The sequence below is a fragment of the Doryrhamphus excisus genome, linkage group LG10, assembly GCF_037039965.1.
Source record: "Doryrhamphus excisus strain RoL-2023G ecotype Guam linkage group LG10, RoL_Dexc_Guam_v1.1, whole genome shotgun sequence".
NCBI lineage: Eukaryota > Metazoa > Chordata > Actinopteri > Syngnathiformes > Syngnathidae > Doryrhamphus > Doryrhamphus excisus.
This window is the reverse complement of record NC_136366.1, coordinates 16427721-16451421: the sequence shown is the minus strand read 5'-3', so window position 1 is coordinate 16451421 and position 23701 is coordinate 16427721. Positions and strand designations below refer to the sequence as shown.

General features: G+C 42.2%; 1 protein-coding gene across 1 annotated transcript in view; it reads right to left on the bottom strand.

The window, feature by feature from the left end:
- cacna1bb (calcium channel, voltage-dependent, N type, alpha 1B subunit, b) overlaps positions 1–23701 on the bottom strand; it is a 169797-nt gene that overhangs the window by 139784 nt on the left and 6312 nt on the right. Inside the window, exon 3 of the mRNA XM_078794215.1 lies at positions 21009–21148. Coding sequence (XP_078650341.1) covers positions 21009–21148 — 140 coding nt within the window. The remainder of the gene's footprint in view (positions 1–21008; positions 21149–23701) is intronic.

Below are 23701 nucleotides of genomic sequence, written 5' to 3'. Positions count from 1 at the left end.
TAACCACTAGACCGCCGTGCCGCCCCGCCTACTAACTCCTTATTTCTAAAATCACAAATACTTCAACTTGCTGATATAGTTCATCTTCAAACAGTTAAAATAATGCATAAGGCTAAAAACAACCAATTAGCTAAAAATGTCATCCAATACTTCTCTACAAGAGAGGAGAAATATGATCTCAGGGAAGAAGTACATTTGAAACACTTCTATGCTAGGACTACATTAAAAAGCCATTATTATTAAAAATATATATTTTATTATTAAAAAAAAATCTTAAACTGTATTATGGAAAGCAGGAAGTGAACAAATGTAACAGTTACTGATTGTAAAAGTACCAGATGGAGGGGTAGGATTTAATAAGCTTTGCTTCTTCCTACTCCTTTTGGACATGTGGAACTGTGAACTGATTATGGGATGCATTCTATTGTAATCTGATGCATGTTCAAATGAAATAAAACCATTACCATTACCATTACCATTACCATCATATATAATATGACGTTGCCAGTCCTGTTGCCACCTAGCAATCTTTTGACCATTAGCAAGCAGTAGCATAGCTTCTCCTGTATAAGTGAACCTAAAACATGGCATCCTGCTCACGCCATCTCAGTCATCCATGCTCTCTGCTATTCTGGATGTTCATCTGTCTGCCTTGACGGAGCTCTCACCCATTCTCTTCCATTATTGCCTTCCCACTCTCCCATCTGTCTCTTTATGGCCTTTTTTTCCACCGTAGCTTAGATACACTGCAGAAAAGCATTGGGGTTACAAAAAGGAAAGCAACTAATGTTTTCATCCATGCGTATGTATACAAAAGGAGGTTGATATGTAAAGGGAGTGTTAAGGTAATTGAAGACTCATAATTGCCCATAGAATTGCAGTCTGAAGTTTTAATCAGTTCAATGTATTGTATGTAGGGACAATTATTTGTGTTTACCATGCATGCACACAATAATAATAATAATAATAATGTATCCAATCCAAGTCTAAGATCTTTTAGTCAAACGAAAGCCCGTTTCGCACTTAATCATTACCGCCATACGTTACATGAGTAAACAGATGATTCAGGTTAGAGGCGGGGTTCACCCTGGACTGGTGGCCAGCCAATCACAGGGCACATATAGACAAACAACCATTCACACTCACATTCATACCTATGGACAATTTGGAGTCGCCAATTAACCTAGCATGTTTTTGGAATGAGGGAGGAAACCCGGAGAAAACCCACGCATGCACGGGGAGAACGTGCAAACTCCACATAGAGATGGCCAAGGGTGGAATCGAACCCTTGTCTCCTCGCTACACTTTAACATGTTGGGTTTTTATCAGAAAAACCCCATCAGGATACATGGGTCTATATTTCTGAGGTATAACATTTAAGTGTTAGTTGCTGTGTGATGATTTTAATGTCGTTTATAAAATGAAACCTTGAGTCAGATTGCTATATTTAGTCAGGACCGCTTGCAATTTCACACAATTTCACAGTTTCACACTTAATCATTACCGCCATACGTCACATGAGTAAACAGACGATTCAGGTTTCATATGATATTGTTATGATATTACTAACCTCGTTCTGTAAACATAGACTTCCTGTAGGATAGACATCCACCCATTAGAGCACTTAAAAGATAACACAATGCTCTTATCCCTGCAGAGTCAATATTGACGTATTGTGAATTGCCAGATTACCATACAATCTGTCCGTGGGTCTCAGGTGGAGCACCAAATGTTGCGTGCCAAAAACACACAAGTGATACATGCTTGTTTTGATGAAGACCTGGAATATGTATGATGTTACAGAACACAACACTGACAATCGGCAATTCAGGCATCAAACCATGAACACTGCATGGAGTTAAATGATGAATTGTTAAGACTGTGCTACTAATCAGTTGTACAACTTCCCACCGCAGCATTGTTATGTAACGGAAACGCTGTAATTATAGCCTGCCATTAATTGGAGAGAGGCTGTTATTTGCAATCATCCAGCCCTCCATTTTCTCTACCGCTTATCACCATCAAGGAAACAAACTACAGCTACAGAAACTGAAATTAGTCATTTTTTTAAGTATATGGATACCGTGAAAATGTATTTGTTTCAATAAATTTGAATGTTTTCAAAGAAGAACTTTTAATATATGATATGATGCTTGGGCACATCCCGATTTGGAACAATATTAACACCAAAATTTCGTTTTTGTGGATTCAAATATAGCAGACTGGAAATCATTTGTGTGTATTTAGTTAGCCAGTGGCTGACACAGCACATTGCACATTACTTACAGACATACACGCACACACACACACCAAGACAGAAGCATAAAAAAGTGCTTAATTATGTCACAAGCTCAAGTCAATGAATTGTTATGGCCACTCTATATCTATATAAAAACAACCACCACCTGACCACCTGTTGATATATTAACAGGTACTGTATATTGCACAATTTTAGTTTCAGCTAAAATGAAAGGAAAGGTGAGACCAGCCATGTTGTTTGGCCTACAGACAGTGTCACTGGAGAATGGACAGGAAACAGAACTGGAGTTAGCAGAGATGAGGATGCTGAGGTTCTCATTGGGAGTGACCAGGATGGATAGGATCAGGAACGAGTACATCAGAGGGACATTACATGTTAGAGGGTAGTTGGTGTCAGAGAGACAGAAGACAGGGTTGGATGGAGGAGATTGATTTGCCGTGGCGACCCCTGAAGGGAAAAGCCCAAAGAGAAAGAAGAATACTGTATATTGCACAACACAGTAGCAACAGAACCAGTGTTTGTTCCCGGTAAAGGATCTTCTCAACAAAGTTCCAGCCTTCAAAACAAAATGACGGATGATAAATCTGATGAGCGTATACATCTGATGCCACGGCTTTACAACTCATGAATGGAACTCATCAATGAAATTTTTTTACACACAACTCAACGTTGAATTTCTACAATGATTTTGGATCAACATTTGCAATAAGAGTGACTGTTGTAATTATTAGATTCGATTAAGTAACGTATTCAATGTCCATCCATGCATCTTTTTTTAGCTACTTATTAGGGGGTATGCTGGAGCCTATCACAGCTGACAACCTGAAGGTCTACCCAATGAAGTGGACACAGAGCCTACATTAGAAACATTCATTCATTCATTTTCTACCGCTTTTCCTCACGAAGGTCGCGGAGGGTGCTGGAGCCTATCCCAGCTGTCTTTGGGCGAGAGGCGGGGTACACCCTGGACTGGTCGCCAGCCAATCACAGGGCACATATAGACAAACAACCATTCACACTCACATTCATACCTATGGACAATTTGGAGTTGCCAATTAGCCTAACTAAAATTTTTGGGATGTGGGAGGAATTGAACCTGGGTCTCGTAGCTGTGTGGCCTTAGCGCTAACCAATCACTCATACCTATGGACAATTTGGAGTGGCCAATTAACCTAGCATGTTTTTGGAATGTGGGAGGAAACCGGAGTACCCGGAGAAAACCCACGCATGCACGGGGAGAACATGCAAACTCCACATAGAGATGGCCGAGGGTGGAATCGAACCCTAGTCTTCTAGCTACACTTTAACATGTTGGGGTTTTTTTTGTTTTTTTTTTTCAGAAAAACCCCATCCGGATACATGGTTCCATATTTCGGAGGTATAACATTTAAGTGTTAGTTGCTGTGTGATGATTTTAATGTCGTTTATAAAATGAAACCTTGAGTCAGATTGCTATATTTAGTCAGGACCGCTTGCAATTTCCAAAGGGTTGACAAGCTTGTGTTAAGGTTTTTTTTTCATAGCTTCTGATTGGCTCCTGTCAAATTAAGAGTTGATTTGTGCGCGCGCTAACCACTAGACCGCCGTGCCGCCCCGGCTTTACGACTACAATCTTAATTTACTGGAACAATAATACAGAGCACTGAGCCACCGTGCTTGGGGTGGAATCCCAATAATTGTGCAGAGACGCAGTATTCAATGTCTATGAGACAAACGGAGTAATTGGAGGTTTGTCCAGTATAGTAGAAAGCTGGGCCGAGCGGCCATCACCATAAAGCACGTTACAGTGCACTCTATCCTCACCTCACTCCAACCTCAGAGTGTGCCCTCTCTTGCCTCTTCCTGTGTGCCTTGTTATGCTCTTACGCTATTGATCTTGACAGTGCAGTCTATTGAATGGTGACCACTCGGTGCTCCCTCTAAAGATTCCCTGTTATTCACACATGAGGAACCAAATACTGACTCAACTGCCTTTCTTAGTTGTTTAAGCTAGGAGGGGGAGTGACAGTCCTTTTACTCTCATTTTTTGGGATTTTGGTTCAAGCCCAGGGTGGAATCCACCTCCTAGGACCCAGGAGTGCGGCACCAGGCGAGGTACGGTCTGCAGTCAGTCATCCACCCCGACATGCCAAGACACTTTAGTACGTATTGCACTTTTTAATAAACAATAACAAAACATATCTCCCAATGCTTTGTGTGTGTGTATTTGTACACAGGATGCTGAGGTTCTCATTGGAAGTGACCAGGATGGACAGGATCAGGAAGGAGTACATCAGAGGGACATTACATGTTAGCGGCCTTGGAGATAAAGTCAGAGAGGCCAGATTGAGATGGTTCGGACATGTCCAGAGGAGAGATAGTGAAGGATGCTGCCAGGAATACAAAAGTACTGAAGTGGATGTTCACACATTTTTGATCAGTTCTCCCATCCATCCATCTATCCATTTTCTTTCGCTTATTTGGGTCCAGTCCTCATGGGGCAGCAGTCTCTCCAGTGTGTCATTCATTAATTCATTCATTCATTTTCTACCGCTTTTTCCTCACGAGGGTCGCGGGGGTGCTGGAGCCTATCCCAGCCGTCTTTGGGCGAGAGGCGGGGTACACCCTGGACTGGTCGCTCCCAAATATGAACTGCATGTATTATACTGAAAGTGTTATCAGACCAAAAGTGCGTTGGTCCTGTTTGGTTCGGATGATGTGGATCAAAGTATTCCCTTTGGGTCTTCACCCTTGCAGTCAAGCAACATAATTATAATACACCCCGCATAAGATTCAGTCGTGTATAATATTAAACATTAATATGTTGAAGTCCGAGTTGCCTCATAACAATGCCAAAACAGATCCAAACAATCTTAAATTGCCTACTTTCCACTGAAGTTTTGCTAAGTCACCATCATTAAAATAGGATTCACTTTCTGCAGTTAACATTGACTTGATTTTTCAAGGCCGACTTCCACGAGCTGCTATTTGGGCAAATAATAGCTAGTTTTGATCAAATCATCCTGTAAAGTAGGGCAACACAAAATAATATTGCAACCTTACTTTATATACACACACATTCATTTTCTACCGCTTATCCCCACGAAGGTCGCGGGCGTGCTGGAGCCTATCTCAGATGTCTTTGGGCAAGAGGCGGGGTACACCCTGGACTGGTCGCCAGCCAATCACAGGGCACATATAGACGATGATAAAAATGATTTAGCTAAAAAAAAAAAACACACCATGTTTGGCACCACAGGCGAATTCCATTCATTATCTATACCGCTTATCCTCACGAGAGTCGCAGGGGTGCTGGAGCCTATCCCAGCTGTCTTGGGGCGAGAGGCGGGGTACACCCTGGGCTGCTCGCCAGCCAATCACAGGGCACATATAGACGACGATAAAAATTATTTTTAAAAATGTGGAATTTTCTGGCCAAACGGTGATCTAGTGGTTAGTGTCTAGGCCACACAGGAAGGATACTCATGTTCGATTCCCCTCTTGGGCATCTCTGTGTGGAATTAGCATGTTCACCCTGTGCGTGCGTGGGTTTTCTTCCGGTTTCCTCCCACATTCCAAAAACATGCTAGGTTAATTAGCGACTCCAAATTGTCCATAGGTATGAATGTGAGTGTGAATGGTTGTTTGTCTATATGTGCCCTGTGATTGGCTGGCGACCAGTCCAGGGTGTACCCCGCCTCTCGCCTGTGGTGCCAAACATGGTGTGTTTTTTTAGCTAATTTGCCCATTTGCCACCAGCGGCCACAAGGTTATGAATACTGTGGCCCTCTTATCTCATTGGCCTCCTTTGCACCTCCGTATATGGGACTGTTATTCCTCAGTGAGAGTGCTGATGAGCAGGCCGAAGAGAACGAACAAACACTGCACCTCTCCACTGAGGGGTGACGAGGAGACCTTAGGATGGAGAGGAGGAGGAGAAGGAGGAGGAAATAACAAGTGCTTCAGCAACAGCCATGTCCAAATAGGTCTAATGAGAGTCAGGAAGACATACCAGAGGCTTGTTGTTTCTCTCACTGCACAGACTAATTTAAACTCCCCAACAAGAACCTGCTCCATTATCCAGATGCTCAGGAACAGGAGGGGATGCCACAAAAAGCCACCTTCCCATCATGTTTAGGGACGGTAGATTGAGCTTATAAGAAAACAAGGAAAGCCAATCAATCCATTATACTGGAAATGTGTCCTGGAGGGACCCATTTTGTGGTCCAACTGCATACCTTGGAGGTTAACTTGAAACATGAAATGACGCCAGCAAAGACATGCTTGGATAATTTAGTATTCGCACTCACTTTTGGTTTGTTCAATGTAAGATTCGCATAGGAGGGGGAGTGCTTTTTACTCTCATTTTGGGGATTTTGGTTCAACCCCAGGGTGGAATCCACCTCCTAGGACCCAGCAGTGCCAAGACACTTTAGTACGTATTGCACTTTTTAATAAACAATAACAAAACATATTTCCCAATGCTTTGTGTGGTTTAGTATTTGTACACAGGATGCTGAGGTTCTCATTGGGAGTGACCAGGATGGATAGGATCAGGAAAGAGTACAGAGGGACATTACATGTTAGAGACCTTTGAGATAAAGTCAGAGTGAGATGGTACGAAAGTAATGAAGTGGATGTTCACACATTTTCACACCATCCATCCATCGATCCATTTTCTTCCGCTTATCTGGGTCCAGTCCTCATTCGGCAGCAGTCTCTCCAGTGTGTCAAACCAAACCATCTGGGAATGCCTGGAACACCTCACTGGGGAGGCTTCCAGGCGTCTACCGCTTTTTCCTCACAAGGGTCACAGGGGGTGCTAAAGCCTATCCCAGCTGTCTTTGGGCGAGATGCGGGGTACACCCTGGACTGGTGGCCAGCCAATCACAGGGCACATATAGACAAACAACCATTCACACTCACATTCATATCTATGGACAATTTGGAGTCGCTAATTAACCTAGCATGTTTTTGGAATGTGGGAGGAAACCGGAGAAAACCCACGCACGCACAGGGTGAACATGCTAACTCCATACAGAGATGCCCAAGAAGGGAATCGAACATGGGTATCCTTGTTGTGTGGCATGCACACTAAACACCGTTCGGCCAGCAAATTCCACATTTTAGCATGTTTTTGTAATGTGGGAGGAAACCGGAGAACCTGGAGAAAACCCACGCATCCACGGGGGGAGAACATGCAAACTCCACACAGACATGGCCGAGGGTGGAATCAAACTTGTCTGTCGCCATGCAGCCCCAAATAGGATTCATTATTTATAAATGTAGTGTTTTCATAGTTATAGCATAGAAAACCTGTTTTTAACATTATTAGAGCCCTCTAGGCATGAAATAACACCCCTATAGTCACCTTTAAACTTGTGTTACACAATATTGAAGACATAATGAAAGAAAATCTTGTTAGCATGTTAGCATGGGGAAAGCTACATTAGCCAGCTTTGCATGATTTGTTTATTTTGTACTGTGTTTTTTCATTGTTTTACTTTATCTATCTCTCTTTCTCGCTATCTCTATCTATCTCTTTCCATTGATCTTTCTATCTCTATCTCTATCCATCGATCTCTCTCTATCTCTATCCATCGATCTCTCTATCTCTATGCATCGATCTAACCATCGATCTCTCTATCTCTATCCATCGATCTATCTATGCAAACTCCACACAGAGATGGCCAAGGGTGGAATTGAACTCGGGTCTCCTAGCTGTGAGGTCTGCGCACTAACCACACGACCACCGTGCCGCCCCGGAGCATACCAATTTTCTCTAATTTTGGGCATGAAAACCCTCACAAGAGGGTTAATAAGCACACAGATTCTAACCCGGATGTGCTTAAACACTACTCCACTGTAGAGCATTATTCTCTTTGCGTTAGGGATCTGGTCATTATAATATTTGAATGAAAGCATATCTAAGAAATGACATGAACTTTGTTTCTAATCTCCGGACTGAGTGGTGTGTGATCCGGGAAACCTGCCAGTCTGCCTGTCCATCACATCAGCTGAGGTGTGGTTCACTTCGCTCTGCCTGCAGGAAATGACGAGCATTACTTTCACTGACACCTGCCTGCAGCCCTGGCAGGCAGAGCCAACCCTGACACAAAACGTCTTCGTTTTATTTTTTTTTTTGCCAATTTCCAGCTGAGTCAATGGGAATATTTGTCTACAGCTTTCAGTCTGAGAGCAATGTGTCACATTTCAAGAAGATGATGCTAAACATTTCCTCAACAAAGTGCCTACAGTATACACGGAGTGTCACCCGTGTCGAATGTGAAGCCACCCAGACAGCAGCCGTTACAGTTGGACTTAAACAGGAACCGGATGTGTTCCTTCCAACGTGTTACACTGAGTCACCTTGGCATCGTGTAAATTTAGCTTGCATGAATATTCATGAAGTGGGACTTGACTGCCGGTCGGCATAAACTGTGATTAGTCCAGTCAACTTGTCATGTCCCAACATGCCAATTAACGTTATGCATCAACAGGTTGAATTTACATATGGAGAAGTGTGACAATGCAGTGGAATGTATTGCTTCTGGTGGAATAGTGTTGATATTAGCATAAAAAAGGACCATTGTTAGAATCCTAGAATTACATGACGACACTTTGAATCAGTGACATGAGTGTAGAAATGTATCAGACAGACACCAAAACGTAATTTTTGTATCACAAATTAATTAAAATAGACTAAAAATCATCATTGAAGGTGGCTGACACAGCAGACACATAATCAGTGTAACCAGCCAAACTATAAAAAAAAATATCTAATCTTGGAACTATAGTAAAAATAAAATCCTAATTTTAATTGTATGATTTTATCATTTTTGTAAATGTCCAGTTTTTGAGAGAATGTCCAATTTCCCTCAGTGGAACTGCATTTTCTTTCACAATCTTTATATGAAACATGAACACATAGGGCCGAGCGCGCAGGCCTCACAGTTAGGAAACCCGAGTTCAATTCCACCCTTTGTATGTTCCACCCGTGCATGCGTGGGTTTTCTCCGGGTACTCCAGTTTCCTCCCACATTCCAACATTATCATGCTAGGTTAATTGGCGACTCCAAATTGTCCATAGGTATGAATGTGAGTGTGAATGGTTGTTTGTCTATATGTGCCCTGTGATTGGCTGACGACCAGTCCAGGGTGTAACCCGCCTCTCACCCGAAGACAGCTGGGATAGGCTCCAGCACTCCCGCGACCCTCGTGAGGATAAGTGGTACAATATGAATGAATGAATGAATGAACACATAGTAAAACTAGTTAATATGAGCTAGCTAATATTGAACATCATGAGAAATATTTTGATGCTAAAAGACAAAAAAAAAACACCAATAATGTACCATTTACATAACTGACTTGTATATTAACCAAGTTACAGTGATATTATTATTGCATGAAAAACTATTCTAATCTCGCGGGCTAACACGCTAGTTTCAGCGCCATTCACAGATAGAAGAGTGGATACCCAAGTCTCTATTTGGCTACAAAGACTCAACAAGATGCTTGTTGCTGTCAGCATTTTTCACCTGAGGACTGGAGCAAACATTCTGTGCTGGAAGATACAGCCATCCCATTGAGAACAGACATCATAAGTGTTATCGCCATTGTTGACAGAACTAGCGGAAAATCTCAAACCTGAATATCTGCTCGGTTAATTGGCGACTCCCAATTGTGTGTGAATGGCTGTTTGTCTATACTATGTGCCCTGTGATTGGCTGGTGACCGCCTCTCACCCAAAGTCAGCTGGGATAGAAAATTGATGGACCTGCAGATTTTTGCTGTTTGTGATTTTTTTTTTTTTACAATTTGCTGCCATCTATCCGCTAAATGATTCACATCTTCATTAAACTGTGCCGTACTCTCATGAATAATTAAGATTCTCATTAGGTAAAGCACTACTCAAGTATTGCATAACTGACTGATATCATGATTTTCACACTCCTGAATGCTTCTGCTGTAGTTTGGGATATTAAAATATGACTTATTCATGGGCAATACAGCTGAGGGTCCAAGATTTCACTTACTTCCCAGGGCATTTCCTGTCCTGTGTCACGGTTGTCGGCGTTGTGTTACGACCGCAGGACCCCAGGATTTCTTTATTGATAATTAGCTTTGCATCAGCGGGATAACAAATGATAACGAACCAACAACGGAAGGAGCACACACCTGAACTTAATAGACGGTGGTGAAATTAGAAACAAGTGTGGGAGATTGGAAAAGCAGGAAAACGGAAAACAAGGCAAGACAGGAAGTGAATACAAAAATAAGAGCATCTCAGGAGAAACTAGTCTAAAAAGGGAACATAAACATACTGTCACGCAGGAACCAACACATTTGTTGTTTACTATCACTTCCCACCTCTTTGGTCAGGGGTCTCAAACTCGCGGCCCGCGGTCCAAATGCGGCCTGTGGGACGCTAGTCTGAGGCCCCCACATTGATATGAAAGTTTAATGTCAGTGTGGCCCGCGCGACTTTGCAATGGATGCTGTATGGTATCGTCTACCCAGAAATGACCGGACACAATTTTGCTCCTAGATGTAACGATGCTAACTTGCTAATTGGGTAAAATGGTTTCATTAATGTTCATGTTAAAGGTTAAATAACTGTTGATGCTGTTAAATTGAATCTGAAAAAAAATATTTCTCTACCCACTAACTATATGTGGTTTGTTAAGTTTTTCTTATTTACTTATTTTGTATTATTAATATTTTATTTATTTATTACTGATTGATTGATGGTCTTTATATTGATTTATTTATTTATTTTTTCATTTTATTTTGTGTAGTAAATAAAAAATTAAATATTTGAGAAAACCGGAACCAAGCAAAAGCATTGAAGACAGTTTTTTAATTTAATTTAATTTAATTTAATTTAATTTAATTTAATTTAATTTAATTTAAATTCTTTCTGTTTTTAATATTTTTTTTTTAAACCTGATGCGGCCCAGCCACACCCAGACCCTAGCTCCAGTGGCCCCCAGATAAATTGAGTTTGAGACCCCTGTCTTAGGTGGTACGATGTCACACTGTTTACTTAGCTGATACAAGCAACACGTAACTAAACCAGCAAATGCAATTACAGTATATATTGTCGTGTTCACTAACCAAGCCCTTGGTTCAGTCAAGGTCGTTTGAGCGCCCACCTGTTGCTCCGAGCTCTTTTCTGACGGACGACAAACAAAAGAGATCTGTAATAAGTCAGCAGCAGGCAGCGTTCACCAGGGGGCTCCCTCACTCATTCTGAGACATTGATCAGTACAGACCGTACCAAGAACTCCCCACATACACGGAGAACAGCAATATCTGACATCCGTCAGGTCAATGACCGTATCAGTCAGTTGAGGAGCTATTGAGAAATGAATCGATCATTTCAGCACCGCAAGGGAACCGGAAGGAAACTCAAACACCTCATTCATTTTTTTTTTTGTAGCACAGCTACACAGATGCAAGTGTCGATGATGTAGCCGGATGTAGGCAAACGTGACGCCACCTCTGTATTCCCCGGGACACACTTTGAAGCTTCCCATTGTGTTGGCCCCATTGCCTGAGACCCACATGAAAGGATTCAATAACTTTGAAGTTGACACAAGCACAGACTCTCGCCCTGACCATTTACAGCCTCGGCCGGACGGTGAATCAAACGTACCTAGAAAATATGAAAATGAATAAATAGAATCAAAAGTTTCCGTGATGATGACAGCGGGGTTATTGTTCTCGTGGAGAGAAACCTTGGACTGGATATAAATGGCCATGTGAGGTTACAGTCTGTACCAGTACCAGTACCAGTACCAATGACACGCCTGTCACACAGCAGGAGGCGCTGGAAGGTTCAACTGGAGAACCACTGACCATAGTGGCTATAGTGGCAAGGTATGCAATAGATAGATAGAGAGATAGATGTAGAGATAGAGATAGAGATAGAGAAATCGATGGATAGCGATAAAGAGATCGATGGATAGACATAGATAAAGATAGAGAGATCAATGGATAGACATAGATAAAGATAGAGAAATCGATGATAGAGATAGAGAGAGATCGATGGATAGAGATGGATAGCAATAGAGAGATCGATGGATAGAGATGGATAGAGATCGGTGGATAGAGATGGAGAGATCGATGGATAGAGATAGAGAGATCGATGGATAGAGATAGAGAGATCGATGGATAGAGATAGCGAGATCGATGGATAGAGATAGAGAGATCGATGGATAGAGATAGAGAGATCAATGGATAGAGATAGAGATCGATGGATAGAGATAGAGAGAGATCGATGGAAAGAGATGGATAGAGATCGATGGATAGAGATGGATAGAGATCGGTGGATAGAGATGGATAGAGATCGGTGGATAGAGATGGAGAGATCGATGGATAGAGATGGATAGAGATGGAGAGATCGATGGATAGAGATAGAGAGATCGATGGATAGAGATAGAGAGATCGATGGATAGAGATAGCGAGATCGATGGATAGAGATAGAGAGATCGATGGATAGAGATAGAGAGATCAATGGATAGAGATAGAGATCGATGGATAGAGATAGAGAGAGATCGATGGAAAGAGATGGATAGAGATCGATAGAGATAGAGAGATCAATGATAGCGATAGAGAGATTGATGGATAGAGATAGAGAGAGATCAATGAATAGAGATAGAGAGATCGATGGATAGACATAGATAAAGATAGAGAGATCGATGGATAGAGATAGAGATATCGATGGATAGAGATGGATTGAGATAGAGAGATCGATGGATAGAGATGGATAGAGATAGAGAGATCGATGGATAGAGATAGATCGATGGATAGAGATGGATAGAGATAGAGAGATCAATGGATAGAGATAGAGAGATCGATGGATAGAGATGGATAGAGATAGAGAGATCGATGGATAGAGATAGATCGATGGATAGAGATGGATAGAGATAGAGAGATCGATGGATAGAGATAGATCGATGGATAGAGATGGATAGAGATCGATGGATAGAGATGGATACAGATAGAGAGATTGATGATAGCGATAGAGAGATCGATGGATAGAGATAGAGAGAGATCGATGGATAGAGATAGAGAGATCGATGGATAGAGATGGAGAGATTGATGGATAGAGATGGAGAGATTGATGGATAGAGATAGATCGATGGATAGAGATAGATCGATGGATAGAGATAGAGAGATCGATGGATAGAGATAGAGAGATCGATGGATAGAGATAGATTGATGGATAGAGATAGATCGATGGATAGAGATAGATCAATGGATAGAGATAGAGAGATCGATGGATAGAGATAGATAGAGATAGATAGAGATAGAGAGATAGATAAAGTAAAACAATGAAAAAACACAGTACAAAACAAATAAATCATGCAAAGCTGGCTAATGTAGCTCTCCCCATGCTAACATGCTAACAAGATTTTCTTTCATTACGTCTTCAATATTGTGTAATACAAGTTTAAAGGTGACTATAGGGGTGTTATTTCATGCCTAGAGGGCTCTAATAATGTTAAAAACAGATTTTCTATGCTATAACTATGAAAACACTACATTTATAAATAATGAATCCTCCTTGGGGCTGCACGGCGACCAAGTGGTTAGCACACAGGCCACACAGTTAAGAGACTCGAGTTCGATTCCACCCTTTGCCATCTCTGTGTGGAGTTTGCATGTTCTCCCCGTGCATGTGTGGGTTTTCTCCGGGTACTCCGGTTTCCTCCCACATTCCAAAAACATGCTAGGTTAATTGGCGACTCCAAATTGTCCATAGGTATGAATGTGAGTGTGAATGGTTGTTTGTCTATATGTGCCCTGTGATTGGCTAGAAACCGGACACACGAGGAGACTCCACACAGTGATGCCCAAAGTGAGATTTGAACCCTGTGTGGACAACATGCTAGCCACTAGATCACCAATTAACCCCAATAAACTAAGGATTACTGTATCGACAGGAGCTTAAGTCGCTTGAGTCAGCCAGCCCAAGATATAAACATCAAAGTATACTTCTACATTATGAACTAAAGTACTACACCCCATGCCTAAAGTGACTAACCTACTTCTTATACAGTATGTGTCATTTCTCTCTGTGCAAGTATGGCCTTCAAAGCATATTTTAGGAAAATGTTATTTTTCCTTTGCTGGTATGATAAGTCTGCATGCTATTGATTAGGCCTCTGGCAACTCCAGCAGATGTATTATTTTATTAGGGGCTTCTGATGTCTGATCAGAACGGATTAAAGGTCTGTCATTGCCCCCAGCTACACTATCATTTAGACCCTTTCATTAGGCTCAGATCCCTGTCCAACATCATTAGCCTAAGGACTAAAGTGCTGGTATCGGACTCAAAGGCGGAACTTCTACATTGGTACCTCCGCTGGTCAGCAAATTTTCATTCATTATCCTCACGAGGGTCGTGGGGGTGCTAGAGCCTATCCCAGCTGTCTTCGGGCGAGAGGCGGGGTACACCCTGGACTGGTGGCCAGCCAATCACAATCACCATTCACACTCACATTCATACCTATGGACAATTTGGAGTCGCTAATTAACCTAGCATGTTTTTGGAATGTGGGAGGAAACCGGAGTACCCGGAGAAAACCCACGCATGCACGGGGAGAACATGCAAACATCACACAGAGATGGCAGAGGGTGGAATTGAACTTGGGTCTCCTAGCTGTGAGGTCTGTGCGCTAACCACTAGACCACCGTGTCACCGTGGGGTCAGTTAATGTATTCGAGATATTTTATGACATATGTTTATATAATAGATTTAGGCACTTTTTTCAGTAGTCAGCAAGCACAGATGGATTCCATTTTCCCGGATATATTTTCTCCATGGCCAGGACATCGTTCCCGCTGCTCATCACTTACTTTTCCACAGTTCAATGGAAAGAAATCTAGATGGGAATGCAAAATCTTCAATGCCATATTGAAAGCCAAGGGCTTTGTAAGACTTCAGGAGGTTTGCCACCAGCTGCTTATCATTATCTGCTTTGTAGTTTCCAAGAAACCCTGATGCAAAAGTCAATTTCTGCTATCGTTCATGAAATTTCTCTATATTTTCGAGCAAACATTTTATGTGCAAACATTCTTTCAGATAGAGCCGGTTGCTTTTGCATACATTTCCTATTTTGATCCAAAAACTGTATCTTGGAAACTATAGTTGAAGTGAACTCAAAATTATTTTTGCAGTGTTTGATCACTGACACATCTTTAAAAAAACATGTAAATATAATAAGTGTACAATGGTATGTTCATGAAAAAAGTAGTGGCAAAGAAAACGGCTTACCCACAAAACATTCATATCAGCGATAACAACCGTGATGATTGGACACCACGTGATTTTTAGACTGACTGTATTCCTCGAGGAAATCTGTCATTTCCTTGTATGATTGGTGTCAAAGTTTGGTTCACAATAAGTCCGACCCAACTCTGGTGAGGGTTGGACTCCGCCCTTTGTCAGCAATCCTGTTGATTGTACAGACAGGATTCCAGGTACAGCCAGGGCGTGGAGGGGTTCCGTTTTGGTGGCTGCAGGATTGGGTCTCTGCTTTTTGCAGATGATGTGGTCCTGCTGGCTTCATCGAGCCGTGACCTTCAACTCTCAGTGGATCGGTTTGAAACAGAGTGTGAAGCGGCCGGGATCATTGAATCAGAGCTCATGGTTCTCAACTGGAAAAGGCTTGAGTGCGCAGGGACTTTCACACACACACACACAAAATTAGTTGAATGATTACAGAGAGATCGATGATTGAACCAGCAACCATCAAGGCTACTTCCTGAGCCGTGTTTGCCATGTTGGGATGGGTGTAATTACGAGTTACTTTAGTCATTTTTAGCAGACTAAAAGAGGCGGAAGACTTAAGTTGAATGATTACAGCATGATCGGTGATTGAACCAGCAACCATCAAGGCTACTTCCTGAGCCGTGTTTGCCATGTTGGGGTGGGTGTAGTTACTAGTTACTTTAGTCATTTTTTTAGCAGACTAAAAGAGGCGGAATACTTAAGTTGAATGATTACAGCATGATCGGTGATTGAACCAGCAACCATCAAGGCTACTTCCTGAGCCGTGTTTGCCATGTTGGGATGGGTGTAGTTACTAGTTACTTTAGTCATTTTTTTAGCAGACTAAAAGCGGTCGAAGACCTAATATTGAACTGTATAAATCAGTTGAATGATTACAGCATGATCGGTGATTGAACCAGCAACCATCAAGGCTACTTCCTGAGCTGTGTTTGCCATGTTGGGATGAGTGTAGTTACTAGTTACTTTAGCCGTTTTTTTAGCAGACTAAAAGCGGCCGAAGACTGAATATTGAACTGTATAAATAAGTTGAAAATTACAGTGTTATCTGTGATTGAACCAGCAACCAACAAGGCTACTTCCTTAGCCATGTTTGCCATGTTGGGATGGGTGTAATTATGAGTTACTTTAGTCAATTTTAGCAGAGTAAAAGAGGCGGAAGACTTAAGTTGAATGATTACAGCATGATCGGTGATTGAACCAGCAACCATCAAGGCTACTTCCTGAGCTGTGTTTGCCATGTTGGGATGGGTGTAGTTACTAGTTACTTTAGTCATTTTTTTAGCAGACTAAAAGCGGTCGAAGACTGAATATTGAACTGTATAAATCAGTTGAATGATTACAGCATGATCGGTGATTGAACCAGCAACCATCGAGGCTACTTCCTGAGCTGTGTTTGCCATGTTGGGATGGGTGTAGTTACTAGTTACTTTAGCCGTTTTTTTAGCAGACTAAAAGCGGCCGAAGACTGAATATTGAACTGTATAAATAAGTTGAAAATTACAGTGTTATCTGTGATTGAACCAGCAACCAACAAGGCTACTTCCTTAGCCATGTTTGCCATGTTGGGATGGGTGTAATTATGAGTTACTTTAGTCAATTTTAGCAGAGTAAAAGAGGCGGAAGACTTAAGTTGAATGATTACAGCATGATCGGTGATTGAACCAGCAACCATCGAGGCTACTTCCTGAGCCGTGTTTGCCATGTTGGGTTGAGTGCCATCTCCGGGTCAGGGATGACATCCTACCCCGTGTAGAGGAGTACCTACCAAGTCCCTTAATATTAATAAAATCTGTGTTACGGCACTGTCGTGGTGCTGAATGTCTTATGACATGGTTAAATGACTTTTCCATCTTCTATTGTTTGACATCAGTGGGGGTGGGGGGTGGGGGGGGCTCCCGGGATCAGAACTCGCGATGAGAACACCTCTTGACGTGGCCGTGTGATTGATTTCACTTTGACGTGGGCTCGCTCCGACTACCTTTGACCCACAACACCCGATCCCACAGGACCGTGTCAAGCACAAAGCAAAGTGCGCAGGGACTTACACACACACACACAAAGCAGTGAGGTACATTATCTCCTGAGGTTGCCAGGCAACCAAACACAGACACAATATAATCGTTAATTTGTATCCAGTTGTGTCAGCAATGGTGTGCCGAGACTGAAAGGCTGTTTTTCTACGTTTGACACAACAGGAGAAAACTAGTCCTGCCACACCGACTGTACTAAATGTACAACCATCCACATGAATAGTCTGCCATTGTGTCGTGTCGCGTCACGTTTGAGCCACCACTAGGTACTCGAGTGTAGTGTACCGGTGTGACGTACCATATTAGCGGAGCGTCACCACGTCACACACAATTCCTACTCCTGCTGTCAAAAGAACTACACAGAAACACAATAGGTGGATAAAAACAGTCAATACACTACCAAAGTATAATACAGAATATTAAATACTATGTGCTTTCCAACCTTTTTTTTTTACAAAAAATGCACAGCAAAGCACTCTGGGAAACAGGAAGTACTTCCAGCGAAGCTACATGATATACAAATCATATCGCATCTGCTAGCTAACTGCTAGCAGTGCTACTGGCACAAAGATGTTTAATAGCTGAGAAGATGCTCACTCTCTTCAGGTGTTCATTTCATTTTATGTCAATTTATCGTGCTTATTAAAGATATTATTAATCAACCAAGGACGAGGCTGTTGGAAATGCTGACACGAAATTGAAATATCCTAAAAATGTATGGACATTTATTCACATACTGAGATGATACACAGTATATCCTACATTATGGAAATTGTGGGAACATCCTGATAGATGGCTTACATGTCCTGAATAAGATGGATATTTTGATGTTGGGGTGGGTGTGTTACTAGTTACTTTAGTCATTCTCAGCAGACTAAAAGAGGCGGAAGACAGTTGAATGATTACAGCATGATCGGTGATTGAACCAGCAACCATCAAGGCTGCTTCCTGAGCTGTGTTTGCCATGTTGGGATGGGTGTAGTTACTAGTTACTTTAGTCATTTTTTTAGCAGACTAAAAGAGATGATCGATGATTGAACCAGCAACCATCAAGGCTACTTCCTGAGCTGTGTTTGCCATGTTGGGATGGGTGTAGTTACTAGTTACTTTAGTCATTTTTCTAGCAGACTAAAAGCGGTCGAAGACTGAATATTGAACTGTATAAGTAAGTTGAAAATTACAGTGTTATCGGTGATAGAACCAGCAACCATCAAGGCTACTTCCTGAGCTGTGTTTGCCATGTTGGGATGGGTGTAATTACGAGTTACTTTAGTCATTTTTTTAGCAGACTAAAAGAGGCGGAAGACTTAAGTTGAATGATTACAGCATGATCGGTGATTGAACCAGCAACCATCAAGGCTACTTCCTGAGCTGTGTTTGCCATGTTGGGATGGTTGTAGTTACAAGTTACTTTAGTCATTTTTTTAGCAGACTAAAAGCGGCCGAAGACTGAATATTGAACTGTATAAATAAGTTGAATGATTACGGCGTTATCGGTGATTGAACCAGCAACCATCAAGGCTACTTCCTGAGCTGTGTTTGCCATGTTGGGATGGGTGTGGTTACAAGTTACTTTAGTCATTTTTTTAGCAGACTAAAAGCGGTCGAAGACTGAATATTGAACTGTATAAATAATTTGAATGATTACGGTGTTATCAGTGATTGAACCAGCAATCATCAAGGCTATATAATTATGAGTTACTTTAGTCGTTTTTTTTTAGCAGACTCAAAGAGATGATCGGTGATTGAACCAGCAACCATCAAGGCTACTTCCTGAGCTGTGTTTGCCATGTTGGGATGGGTGTAGTTACTAGTTACTTTAGTAATTTTTTAAGCAGACTAAAAGCAGTCAAAGACTGAATATTGAACTGTATAAATAAGTTGAATGATTACAGTGTTATCGGTGATTGAACCATCAACCATCAAGGCTACTTCCTGAGCTGTGTTTGCCATGTTGGGATGGGTGTAGTTACTACTTACTTTAGTCATTTAAGCAGACTAAAAGCGGTTGAAGACTGAATATTGAACTGTATAAATAAGTTGAATGATTACAGTGTTATCAGTGATTGAACCAGCAATCATATAGGCTACTTCCTGAGCCGTGTTAGCCTGTAGAATAAGCAGAATATTACCATAGCGTCCTAATTGGTTATTTTTGATGGTTTGGATCAGATGAAGAATAAATAGATGTCGGGTTTATCAGCGTTCATACAACTAATGCCTTTACTTACGCAAAGCAGGATAATGCTTTTAGTATGTTTGAATGTTGGCGCCCTGCAGGCATCTGAAGGAACCCACTGCATGATGATTAGCCAACCAGACACGGAAACAGTTGCACGCAATATGATCCTACGATACGCACAGAGATTCATATAATTGTTTAATCGTTTTCACGGATTAAATCTGAGGAGTCTTTGACCTTAGTGACAAAGCTTTATAGACGGCTTCTTTAAGAGGTGTTTTTCCAAATAGTTACATTTTCTTTCGTAGCCCCACTTGACATAAAAGTTAAGCGTGAGGGTGGCCTCTGATCTTGACTCTCACAAGACATTTTGTGAGGCACTTGAACCTCCCTCAAGACAGACATGCAAGCAATAGTCTGAACCATCAGTTAAGACTATTGCCAACACAGTCACAGTAATACAGTACTTAACTGGTAATAAAAATACATATGTTTGGCTATGTTGTTATTGGCTATTGTTGTTGTTTTTGTCTGCTTATGCCGTCCGCCTCTTGTCCCCAAACTCCCTCCTCTGTTTTATTTTTTCTTCTTTTCTATCCCCTCCTGCTCCGGTCTGACCACTCCAAATTTGCATAGCAAAAACATCAAATAAAAACCAAATAATACTCAAATCTGTTTAGCATGTAAGGGCAATACTATGTTCTTATTTGTTGGTTAGAGCTTTATCCAACAGTTGACATCAAAAAGTCACCCAAACGCCCAATTTTAGTGGGCGGGGCTGTCCAGTCTCATTACAAATGATCTTCCTCTGACCCGCCCCCTTAGTGGATAACAATGTTCTGCTGTCGGGACAAAACTATAACGCCGCCTAAATTGGAATCCCACGGGTAATTACTAGGAACTATTGACCTGACGACTCCTTTATCGTAGCCTTCTCATTACTTCCTGATGATAATAGGAAACACTGGCCATTACGGGTCTCCAAAGACCCGGTCTGAGAGCTTCCCACAAGGCTCTTATCGGAGCGTAATGGACACTCAAAAAAGGAAAAAAAGTGAACCAAGAAGTCACAAAATGTATGTATTTGTATTTCATGTAAGCTTTGTGTATTTCATGTTACTTGTTGAATACCATGTTAGGAAGGTGGTACCACATCGCTCTCTCAGTGCACACACACACACACACACACACACACACACACACACCAAAGATTCCCTTCTGGAGCTGACACCCGGCGGGCAAACGACTCACCCAGTGAGAACGACCACAAAGTCCATTACATTCCATCCGTTGCGGAGGTAGGAGCCTTTGTGAAATGCAAAGCCCAGGGCGATGATCTTAATGGCCGCCTCAAAGCAGAATATTCCAATAAAGTAGGGCTCTGTGTCATCCTGCGGAGAGAGAGAGAATCAGAAGAGGGGGGAGTGATAGAGCAGTTAATGAAGCGTAAAGTGAAAGAAAAAAGGGGTAAGTAACTTGGAGTAAAAAGATGGCCTTCGAACACAATTTGTGCACAGAGGGAAGCCAATCAGAAAATTTATTAAAATGATGATTTGATAAAAGGGATGATGTCACATTTATCTCAAACTTAACTATTTCAGGTCAATTATGTGCCAAAATCATACACACCATTAAAGGGGACCTATTATGCTCATTTTCTACCCTTTGTATTGAATTGTGGACTCCTATAGAGCAGATACACACAATAAACCTGCACAAAAAGCTTTCTAGATCTTCCAAAATCTGCACCCATTCTCTTGGATTTCGTTTTAATTCATTCCACCCACTGCCCGCCTCCGGGCACGACAACTTCCCTGTGATTGGTGCCAACTCACAAGCTCTCCCGAGGACTTCTGGACTACTACCGAACCTCACTTGCTAATTTTGTTGGTATCAGAGTTTATAAAAATGAATAAACCCTTTGGTGAGATACTGGAAAAGTGGTTAGTTAGATTTACTGTGTAGGAACTCAAACAGCGGTAACATGCAGGCCATCTTGGCATAACATGGGTAGTGGAAAAGTGGAAAACTCGGGTAGACCTAATGATTGTGGTGGAAAAAGGCTATTAGCAACACCAGACATGAGTGAGCTTGTAATTTGTGGGGAGTAGTACTTGAACTGGATGTGTTATACAACACTTTTATTGCAAATGTTGATCCAAAATTGTCAAAAAGGCTTAAGAAACATAACTACTTGCCAGATGGTGACAGGTGTTGCATCGTTTTTGCAGTATCACACACCCGTCGTAGAAACTTCACGGTTCCATCATTGCATTGCACTTCACTAAAGGTGTGTTCAAGGACTGCTAAGTAAAGTAAAACAAATCTATAAATACAGTCACTGGGAAAGCACGTATTGCGGACATTGAAGTAGAAATGCAAATGGAACCCAGTATAATGTGCATCAATATTGATACTGCCACTGCCAATGAAAGCCATGTACGGCAAAACACGGGTCTTCTTCCACCCCCCTGTGTCCCCCACCCCTCTCATTTAACTTCAACCTGACAGACAGGCTCCAACCCCCTGCGTCCTCCTACATCCTCCAACATGCATAATCACATGAAGGCAGCATGACAGGCTGAACTACTGTAAAGGGACCTGACCTTTTCTATGGCAGCATCTGCCCACACTGCTAGTCTCATCAATCATTTTCTATGCCGCTTATCCTCACTAGAGTCATAGGGGTGTGGGGGTATGCTGGAGCCTATCCCAGCTGTCTTTGGGCGAGAGGCTGGGTACACCCTGGACTGTATGTCTGTCAGTATGTATTACATAACATTCATTCATTAATTCATTCATTTTCTACCGCTTTTCCTCACGAGGGTCGCGGGGGTGCTGGAGCCTATGCCAGCTGTCTTGGGGCGAGAGGCTGGGTACACCCTGGACTGATCAGTATGTATTATATAACATTCATTCATTCATTCATTCATTTTCTACCGCTTGTCCTCACGAGGGTTGCAGGGGTGCTGGAGCCTATCCCAGCTGTCTTGGGGCGAGAGGCTGGGTACACCCTGGACTGATCAGTATGTATTACATAACATTCATTCATTCATTCATTAATTTTCTACCGCTTGTCCTCACGAGGGTCGCGGGGGTGCTGGAGCCTATCCCAGCTGTCTTTGGGCGAGAGGCGGGGTTCACCCTGGGCCGGTCAGTATGTATTACATAACATTCATTCATTCATTCATTCATTCATTCATTCATTTTCTACCGCTTGTCCTCACGAGGGTCGTGGGGGTGCTGGAGCCTATCCCAGCTGTCTTTGGGCGAGAGGCTGGGTACACCCTGGACTGGTCAGTATGTATTACATAACATTCATTCATTCATTTTCTACCGCTTGTCCTCACGAGGGTCGCGGGGGTGCTGGAGCCTATCCCAGCTGTCTTGGGACAAGAGGCTGTGTACACCTTGGACTGATCAGTATGCATTACATAACATTCATTAATTCATTTTCGACCGCTTTTCCTCACGAGGGTCGCGGGGGTGCTGGAGCCTATCCCAGCTGTCTTGGGGCGAGAGGCTGGGTACACCCTGGACTGGTCAGTATGTATTACATAACATTCATTCATTCATTCATTTTCTACCGCTTTTCCTCACGAGGGTCGCGGGGGTGCTGGAGCCTATCCCAGCTGTCTTGGGGCGAGAGGCTGGGTACACCCTGGACTGGTCTATTACATAACATAATTGATGGAAAAATCATCTAGAAATGATATGAGTTAGATAGTGAGACCTCTAAGGATGGTGGTATTGGAAATAAATAAGGAAGAGTATTTTGTACATTTTCTGTATTTGTTGACATAGTTTCCTAAATACTAGCTGACCCATTGATGTAATTAATAGTGTTGTTGTATTCCATGCTGGAGGTGAAGGAAACAACACGCCTCACTTTCTCAGGTCCCGACTGCTCCTTTGTTGTCTTTGTTGTTGTACCATCTTGTGTG